Source organism: Salvelinus fontinalis, chromosome 2 (genome assembly GCF_029448725.1).
Source record: "Salvelinus fontinalis isolate EN_2023a chromosome 2, ASM2944872v1, whole genome shotgun sequence".
In the NCBI taxonomy this organism is placed as follows: domain Eukaryota; kingdom Metazoa; phylum Chordata; class Actinopteri; order Salmoniformes; family Salmonidae; genus Salvelinus; species Salvelinus fontinalis.
This window is the reverse complement of record NC_074666.1, coordinates 7,828,613-7,839,010: the sequence shown is the minus strand read 5'-3', so window position 1 is coordinate 7,839,010 and position 10,398 is coordinate 7,828,613. Positions and strand designations below refer to the sequence as shown.

General features: G+C 39.9%; 1 protein-coding gene across 1 annotated transcript in view; it reads left to right on the top strand.

Moving 5' to 3' along the window:
- Positions 1–124: 124 nt before the first annotated feature.
- The window catches only part of LOC129811067 (LIM/homeobox protein Lhx6-like), a 33,591-nt gene continuing 23,317 nt past the window's right edge, over positions 125–10,398 (top strand). The window contains exons 1-4 of the mRNA XM_055862202.1: positions 125–1,211; positions 1,943–2,017; positions 2,321–2,503; positions 4,094–4,215. Of these exons, the coding sequence (XP_055718177.1) occupies positions 1,086–1,211; positions 1,943–2,017; positions 2,321–2,503; positions 4,094–4,215 (506 nt within the window). The 5' untranslated portion in view covers positions 125–1,085. The remainder of the gene's footprint in view (positions 1,212–1,942; positions 2,018–2,320; positions 2,504–4,093; positions 4,216–10,398) is intronic.

The following is a 10,398-nucleotide window of genomic DNA, read 5'->3' as shown; positions in this document are numbered from 1 at the left end:
TGAATAATTAAACCTTAACTATTTATGGTGCATAATTGTGTTTTTAATTATGCAAAATGAAAAACAATGATTCGATGAAGTGCTATGTTTCTCAAGACTATCTACTTTTAAATAAATAAGTTTAAATAACAGATTTAATTAAATAATTTCCAGACAGACATATATATATATATATATATATATATATATATATATAATGGATTACTTATCTTGTGATCAAGGGTCATACATGTATTTCTTTCCTGTCTGTTTATGTTTGGGTGTGATTTGATGTCAACTTTGTACAATACTACAAAGTGTATACAGTATATAGCCTAACTAATATATATATATATATATATATATATATATATATTGGATTACTTATATATTGTGAAATTCTAAAATAATAGGTCGAAATAATACAAATCAACACCTAAATAGTTTTTTCAATTAAACCTAAATAAAAAAGCCGTGAACCTGAACCAACATTATGCAGTGTCAGACTTACTTTCATTTTTTAATTGGTTATTTCTTACTAACAAAAATTGCCAATTGAGAGAAAAAAAACTATATCATAGCAGTGCTCTGTCAGAAAGTTCGTGTACATGAGCGGTATAGCTTATACCTTTGCATGATACAACAAGTTTACCCTCCCCCTCCAAACAAGGGGCGAAACTAAACTTTCACTTCAGATGAGTTGCGCTTGGAGAGACGGTACCCTGCCTTGCTCTAGTTGTCTCGAGTTCTTGCAGATCTGGCGCAAACCTGCCAACCCATCCACTTCCTGTAGACAGCAAGTCCATCCCTAACGGAGGAAAACAAAGAGGAAGGAAGAATTTTACTAAGTGTTCTAAATAACGCGTTCTGAAGAGCAATCTCCACTTGCCCGTCCGTCCGCAACACCCAAGAGATCCGTCATATAGGTGGGCTAGAATAACGTCTTATGCTTTCTATCGCGTGTGTGCTGGGAGGCCGTTGCGTCGATCGTTGTGTTGAAGGAAAACACGCTGTGTGTGCAAAATAGAAGTGAATTAACCCGAAGATCTATGGCACGGATGATACCATTGACGCTCAACTTTTTTGCATGAAAGTGAAATCAGTCCATGCGAACTGAACCTACGTTAAGCTATATCAGAATACCAAGTGCTTTCATGTATTGGAAAAATGAGGTCTTGGCACCTCTACCAGAGGGAGATCAGTTTTTATCCGAAGGAATTCCCGCAAAACAGGTAATGTGACGAAAACTAGACTATGCAATGGTACTCTGTGTGTAAATATATATGCGTAATTAAAAGCATTAGAAGATGGACGATTGCTTTCTGGTAAACCACACATTGTTCGTTGATATTGTATAGACTACACTGGGATCTCACAGCTAATCTTCTGTCTGCTGTCATCATGTTGCTTTCTTAACTGCAACTGTTTTTTGTGTCTTAACGTGGTGTCAAGAATCACTGGTTGTGTACAAAGATCAGCTGCGCAAGGAATAGGCACGCGCGTCTATTATGAATAGTGTGATTTGCAGTCCACCCTCTTCAACATGCCAATTCGCCAGAGAAGAATTCGATTTTAATTACTGCCATTACAAATCAAATTTGCAATTATTTGGGTGGCCCGTTGCCTTTTCTGATTGACAGTTGAAATTGACACTTCGGGGTCCCTCTTATCATGAGCATTTCAAGCTATTTGTAATTGCAGGTCGTTTTTTTCCGTTTCTCTGGATTGCGAGGAAAATACGATTACTTTAAGAGGCCTGGGTTAAGTGAAATAGCTTCATTAAAACTGGGGCTTTTGTTGCAGGGCCCAAAATAGCCTACAACAATTGGGATTATTGTCTAGACGCTTTATATAGATAGCTGCAGGGCTGCAATGTCTCTCTCAATGATTTCATGGCTGGAGATGGAAGGAACTTTAGCCGCGAGTTGACGTCGATTTCTCCCTGTTAAACCTTGTCTTGTAGGTCATTTCTCCAGGAATGCAGCAGAGTGCACCGGGTGCCTCGCGCTGTGTGGAAGCCGAACACGAACACGTCATGGTAAGAAGTTATTCCTTATTTTCAATTTCTGCAATGCTGTTATTATTATGGCATCTGAAACAAAGTGTTTTATTGCCATGCGTAAATTGTCAAGTTATTGCTAATTGTCCAATTGCCTGTAAAGTATTATATAAACCATAAAGCATGTGGCCTATGTCAGTTTTTGGTGATTCTGATAGCAAGCCTCAAGATGCTTAGGCTAAGCATGTCTCGGGTCATGAAGGCTGGAATATTTTAAATATGATGGTCCAGATGTGTTTACAACCTCTCCATGTCCTTATTATTGTCTTGTTTATCGTGCAGTCTCACTCTGACGGGGAATCCCACCGATCGAACATGGAGAGAGAGGACACGCGCTCCTCCCCGAGTCCCCCCTCTACTCCATCTATCTGCTCGCCTACTTCCACCACCTCCTCGGTGCTGTCCACCCGGAAGAACGTGTGCGCGAGCTGCGGTTTGGAGATCCTGGACAGATACCTTCTCAAGGTGGGAGTGCGCGTGTTTTTGCCTATGCAAAAGTGTGTGCAAATGTAAACAGATCTAAAAAGCCTTTTAGCGTTGTTTTTTTGTTTTCACAACTTTCAAATATGTTTGATGTATTTGGTACAAGCGATAGTCTACATCCATGTTGGCTACATTACCTTCCGTAGGACAATGTTTAAATATTAATATGAATATAAAAAAAGCATACTCCAAAATATGAAAAGCAAAAATAATTTGGAGTTTCTGAAGAACCAGTTTGGACAAACAATTATATTCTAAACATAGGAAAGGACAGTAGCCTAGATCTATGGGCCAGTATCATAAATCGTTGTTTTTTCTGTCTTTCAATTTCACATCAAGACCTCCCAGCCTTGCGTGCACTCGCGTGCTTCCAAGTAAAAACAACTGCCTGGGTGTGTTTTGCAGAGATGCAGGAAGTGTGTTACTAAACTAGAAGATCATTTAGTCCGCTATCTGTCACAATATGTCTATATATGGAAACGAGGCATGTGGAAATGATCATATCAGGAACCGACGGGATTAAATGCATCAACCATATTAATCTTGAAATAGGTTATTTTCTAGGCTATGTATCTTTCAATTATATGAACGTGTCTGCTTGCTTCTCTAAAATAAAAAATACTCAGAAAACCTAAAGCAAAATTATATTTGATGCATGTGATTTTTGTCGTAATATTAGCCTATAGCTGATCATAAAGGTTAACAGACCAAAATGGTCCACTCTCCACCAAAGCTCGCTGTAATTTGATTGTCTGTTAAATCATCTATTCTAGACCTAGTGCTGCAAGGACATATTCCTTTATTTTGAACATTGCCCGTTTTCTTACACGGTGAACGAAGTATTGAATCATTTTTGAATAACATAGTGCTGATATTTAACTGATATTTAACTTAACTTAGTACAGGGACAAACATCGGGAAAAAACACAATTATAAGATATTGTATTGTTTATTACATCTGAATTATCCTTCAACAGAATATACGGGTTAGGAATTACATTTAACATTTACATTTAAGTCATTTAGCAGACGCTCTTATCCAGAGTGACTTACAAATTGTTTTAACTTTAACGGCAATCGTCAAATCAAACAATAGTCAACAATTTCGCATAGTCTGCATGTAGCCTATGTGTGCACAGTCTAGCTGAAGTCAAATGGCCGATTGGACTATGATATGTGTAATCAAATATCGAATTAAAGGTTACCGGACAGAGGGAAACATCAGAAAAGTCATACTATTTTTGTAGCACCACCAAAATACCAAATAAGATATGGATGTTTTTATGGGAACAAAATTCATTCATTGCAAAGGGGAGAATAGCCTAAATGAATATATGTTATTTTACTGTTGTTTATTGTGTTATTATTGGCTACAATTAGATTGATTTATTTGAATGCAAATCCATGGCATAATATTTGAGAAATATTATGAAACGGGTAGTTTGGATACTGGATAGATACCAACAGAATATTAATGTGTTATTGTTATCATTACTATTTATTGTTATTATTACTATTGTTATAATTATAACTATTTCAGCGGGGTTTTTTTACCACTGTTTTGTTTCGCAGGTGAATAACTTGATCTGGCACGTGAGGTGTCTGGAGTGTTCTGTCTGCCGGACGTCGTTACGTCAACACAACAGCTGTTACATCAAAAACAAAGAGATCTTCTGTAAAATGGATTATTTCAGGTAGGGTAAGTTTTTTACTTTGTTTTCAAAATATTATTGAGGTTTGCGGTTGCCTGCCAAATGAAAACCTGACACCTTTGCGTGTGGCCATGCAATAGTGAGATGCGGGTTGTCTCATTTAATGGGTCAATGTTTTAAAAGGTATACAAAGCTTGAGCACAATAGGGGTTGGAGTTAACTGTGGCTAAGTTTTACCAGTACCATTGTTGAGGCTACACCATTGGCCTAAATATTGAGGTGTTACAAAATAATTTTGATTCTGATTATATAGGATTTAAATATACAGGGTGCAGTGAGATGTGTTTTGAAGGAATTATACATCGCTGGGATATAGAGGCCTACATGCATTCTCAAGATGAAAATTCGATCAATGCAGACTACTTCTTTACCTTAAAGTTTTGAATTTAAAATGTAATAAATAATACAATTTATAAAACAACAACAACAAAACAATTGCAAAATGCCTAATATTATTTTGAAGTAATAGACCTATCAACTCTAACACCGATGCCTCATCAATAATAATGATGGTAAGACACTATTATTAAACCACGACTTAATTTTTATAGGTTGACACGTTTTAAATCAAGTGATTGTACGCCAATATATTATTATTGTAATTTTTGATAGGAACCTTTATTTAACTAGGCAAGTCAGTTAAGAACAAATTGTTATTGTTTTGAATGTATAGCCCATGGATCGTTAGCTCAGCTAGTCTTTTGATTTAAAAATAAAAGTGAGATCAACTGATTCATCTGATTGTAATATAGGATACTATCTGTTATTGATTGTTATCTAATCTCTTGTAAGTGTCTTTGGGCCAATAAAGGCCAGTAAATAGATTAACATTATAACTCATAACATGTATGAGTTATGACCAAATAGAAATCCAGACAAATCAATGGTTTTGTGAGATTGTCTAATTGTAACAAAAGACAAGAAAATATTCACAGTAAATTATAATGATTCTAATTGCTGCTACCTGGAAGACTAGGATTTATTTGTCTATTTTCTTAGGACAGGGGTTCCCAACCAGGGGTACTAGGACCTGGGGGTACTTGGTCTATCCACAGGCGGGACACAGGCCTACTGGTAAAATGCACATGAGGGGGGTACAATGGGGTACAATGGGCAGAGCAAAATTCAGTTGGTGGTACAGTAACTGAAAAAGATGGGGAACCACTGTCTTATAGCATGCTGTCATACACCCTTTCTACAGTTTCTACACACAATAACACCATTCATCATTGCTTTCAATGCTATTTGTTCAGTTTCATATTTTACCACATTAATTGACACATATACAATATGTAAAAACATAATTGTTTTCATTGCTTTAAATGCTTATATATTTACAAAGGTCTGTAAATACATACATACATACATACATACATACATACATACATACATACATACATACATACATACATACATACATACATGCACTGCAGCGTGAGAATAACACTCTTTGGCTAAAGCTAAGAAGTGTTGTATGTATGATTGCAGAGTACTCAACACAAGGCATGAATGGAAGCTGTCAAGGTTTATTTTCAGTGTTAGGCTAATAATGTGAAGTGACGCTTCACAAGATGTTTCATCATCGCCCCTCACAGAGTCTGGCAGTAGCACAGTGTAACTATTGAGAACTGAACACCAACAAGACTTGTGTTGTGCCACAGCATGCAGGCATGTAGAGCAGCTATCAAATCAACATCAAGCCTTAAACTACAGAACTAACAGAAGTCAATGGCAACCGAGAATGTGTTACTGGAATTTTTTAACAGATTAACATTATGAAGAACACATCCAGGGATTGTAAACATGAGCATACAGCGCATTCAGAAAGTATTCCGACCCCTTGTCTTTTTCCACATTTTGTTACATTACAGTCTTATTCTAAAATGGATGAAATAAAACATTTTCCTCATCAATCTACACACAATACCCCATCATGGCAAAGCAAAAACAGGCTTTTAGACATTTTAGAAAATGTATTAAAAATAAAAAAACAGAAATACCTTATTTACATAAGTATTCAGACCCTTTGCTATGAGACTCAAAATTGAGCTCTGGTGCATCCTGTTTCAATTTATCATCCTTGAGATTTTCTACAACTTGATTGGAGTCCACCTGTGGTAAATTCAATTGATTGGACAGAATTTGTAAAGGCACACTCTTGTCTATATAAGGTCCCTCAGTGCATGTCAGAGCAAAAACCAAGCTATGAGGTCGAAAGAATTGTCCGTAGAACTCTGAGACAGGATTGTGTTGAGGCACAGATCTGGGGAAGGGTACCAAAAACTTTCTGCAGCATTGAATGTCCCCAAGAACACAGTGGACTCAATCATTCTTCAATGGAATAAGTTTGAAACCACCAAGACTCTTCCTAAAGCTGGCCGCCAGGCCAAACTGAGCAATTGGGGGAGAAGGACCTTGGTCAGGGAGGTGACCAACAACCCGATGGTCACTTTGACAGAGCTCCAGAGTTCTACTGTAGAGATGGGAGAACCTTCCATGAAAGACAACCATCTCTGCAGCACTCCACCAATCAGGCCTTTATTGTAGAGTGGCCAGACAGAAGCCTCTCCTCAGTAAAAGGCACATCAATGGGGCTGTAGTGGCTCAGGTTGAGAGCTTCAAGTTCCTTGGTGTCCACATTACCAACAAATTAACATGGTCCAAGCACACCAAGACAGTCGTGAAGAGGGCTCAACAAAACCTATTCCCCCTTAGGAGACTGAAAGGATTTGGCATGGGTCCTCAGATCCTCAAATGGTTCTACAGCTGCACCATCGAGAGCATCCTGACTGGTTGCATCACTGCCTGGTATGGTAACTGCTCAGCCTCTGACCGCAAGGTAATACAGAGGGTTGTGCGAACGGCCCAGTACATCACTGGGGCCAAGCTTCCTGCCATCCAGGACCTCTATACCAGGTGGTGTCAGAGGAAGGCCCTAAAAATTGTCAAAGACTCCAGCCACCCCAGTCATAGACTGTTCTCTCTGCTACCACACGGCAAGCGGTACTGGAGTGCCAAGTCTAGGACCAAGAAGCTTCTAAACAGCTCCTACCCCCAAGCCATAAGACTCCTGAACATCTAGTCAAATGGCTACACAGACTATTTGCATTGCCCCCCCCCCCCCCCCCCCTTTTGACACCACTGCGACTCTCTGTTGTTACCATCTACGCATAGTTACTTTAATAACTCTACCTACATGTACATATTACATAACTAACCAGTAATATTGCCTTTGTTATTATGGGGTGTTGTGTGTAGATTGATGAAAAAAACTAACAATTTAATCAATTTTAGAATAAGGCTGTAATGTAACAAAATATGGAAAAAGTCAAGAGGTCTGAATACTTTCCGAATGCACTGTATATATTTTCAATATGATACATGTGTAATATGTTTACAAAATACTACTAATACTAATATTGAGTATATATTTGAATGCATCTCTCATAATGCAGGATCAATGTGAAACACTACCTGACTATAGGTTCCTATTTGATAGAGAGAATGTTATTTGGACATATGCTACGGGTCGTTTTTAACCACGCCAAACTAGGTGCAAAACCACGCCCATGAGAAACCTAGCAACGTTCAAAGCCGTGATGATTGGTCAGAGTTCTCTTCAGATTATCACACAGAGTTTATCCTTAATAACTGATGTTGATGTTGATGGCTCAAAATTGTTACATATTGTTCAGTTCACTCTTTACTGTTCAGAATATGAACCACAGATATAATTGCTTTACAGCTGAGCATGGCCCTATATATAAAAACATTTGATAATTGCAGGACAATATTGCCTGTCATCTAATAATTAATTGCCTATATGTTGAAATATGCACATTTACATATTTTTTCCGATTAATGACAAGTTTTCCAGATATTTTTGTTATTGTTGTTGCTACCATTATCGGGTAAAGTTGAATATTTTAAGAAAAACAACCATCTGTTGTAGGAAAGTCCACCACTGAATACAATACTACTTACAGAACGTCCAGCATTTCTCCTTCATAATTAGTGGCCAATCACGTGACAGCCGGCTTTGTTTTATGGCGTTCAAAAATATATTCAAAAGCTTTAACAAAAAAGCAGTTGAAGAGAACTGTAGCCAAGTTTTTAAAATGATATTACTGTAAGAGATACGACCATCTGCTGATGGAAAGAGTAGTCCAACACCGAACACAATGAAACCCACAGAACTCTCCATCATTTTCCTTCATAATTCCTCTTATTAACGCTGTAAACGGGTCCTTTCTAGTTGTATTTATTTTCCTCCGGAATAATTCCACATCATACAGATACATTTTTCCTGGAGACTGATGCCAGATCTGTGTCCCAAATGGCACACTATTCCCTATATAGTGCACTACTTTAGACCAGAGCACTGTTCCCTATATAGTGCACTACTTTAGACCAGTGCACTATTCCTTATATAGTGCACTACTTTAGACCAGGGCCCTATTCCCTATATAGTGCACTACTTTTAACCAGAGCCCTATTCCCTATATAGTGCACTACTTTAGACAAGAGCCCTATTCCCTATACAGTGCACTACTTTTGGCCAGAGCCCTATTCTCTATATAGTGCACTATTTTTGACCAGAGCACTATGGGTCCTGGTCTAAAGTAGTGCACTATATAGAGGAATAGGGTTCCATTTGAGAGACAGCCACAGAGTATGGTGGCATGTTGGGAACATAACTAGAGGCAGAATTTGATTGGCTGGCTAATGTATTATTGTGGACATGGTGAAAGGGCTTTAATGGTTCCAAGCCTAAGAGGGAGCCTGGTACTAATGTTGAGGGATCAGTTCAGCCACGGTCAGTGGACACATTGGCATATCAGTGTGTGTTTGAACAGTTTAGCCCGACAGGCAGAACCATAGCCAGGGGCACATTGGCATCTGCCTGCTCTGCTCCCATCCCTCAGAGGATGGCAAAGGACCCTGCAGAAAGAGGTGTGTGTGTGTGTGTGTGTGTGTGTGCGTGCGTGTGTGTGTGTGTGTCAGGGAGAGGTGAAGGGAGTAGGCCTTGTTGGGGTTGTGTGTCCTGGGGTGGTGAGGTTTATGCTGTAAGGGTTCAGCAGCTCAGAGCGGTGAGTTGGGTCTACCTGGTGTTGGGTCTGCCTGGTGTTGGGTCTGCCTGGTGTTGGGTCTGCCTGGTGTTGGGTTTGCCTGGAGTTGGGTCTGCCTGGTGTTGGGTCTGCCTGGTGTTTTGCTAATGGTAACCTTATACAGAGCCACTGGTCTGAGGTTTATAATCACCCGCAATTAAAGCCCCCAGCCTAGCGCCCAGCATAGCCCGGGTCAACGTGTTTCTGAACGTGATTCCTGTCACACTCCACACACATGCATGCTTGCACATATACTGACACACACACACATGCACGCACACACACACACACACACACTCCACAGACACTGACCCACACACCACACACATGTGCGTGCACGCCAACACATACACACACACACACTCACTATGTGTCTCTGGGCCTCCCGTTCAAACAGGCGCAAAGCGAAAAATGTATGTGATTCTGATCCACATCGAGTACTGTGTGTGTGTACATGCATGCGTGCTTGTGCGCCATAGGAACCTGCTTATGTAGACCTTTGTTTATTTACTCTAGTCCAGCTGTCAATCATTGAGGTGTCGTTTTTTTTACAACATGGAAATTGTCTGTATTGTGCAACACAATAATAATGTTCTACGTGACCCATGACATCATAGGGCCCCATTCCCCATGACATCATAAGGCCCCATTCCCCATGACATCATAAGGCCCCGTTCCCCATGACATCATAAGGCCCCGTTCCCCATGACATCATAAGGCCCCATTCCCCATGACATCATAAGGCCACGTTCCCCATGACATCATAAGGCCCCATTCCCCATGACATCATAAGGCCCCGTTCCCCATGACATCATAAGGCCACGTTCCCCATGACATCATAAGGCCCCGTTCCCCATGACGTCATAAGGCCCCGTTCCCCATGACATCATAAGGCCCCGTTCCCCATGACGTCATAAGGCCCCGTTCCCCATGACGTCATAAGGCCCCGTTCCCCATGACGTCATAAGGCCCCGTTCCCCATGACGTCATAAGGCCCCGTTCCCCATGACATCATAAGGCCCCGTTCCCCATGACAACATAAGGCCCCGTTCCCCAT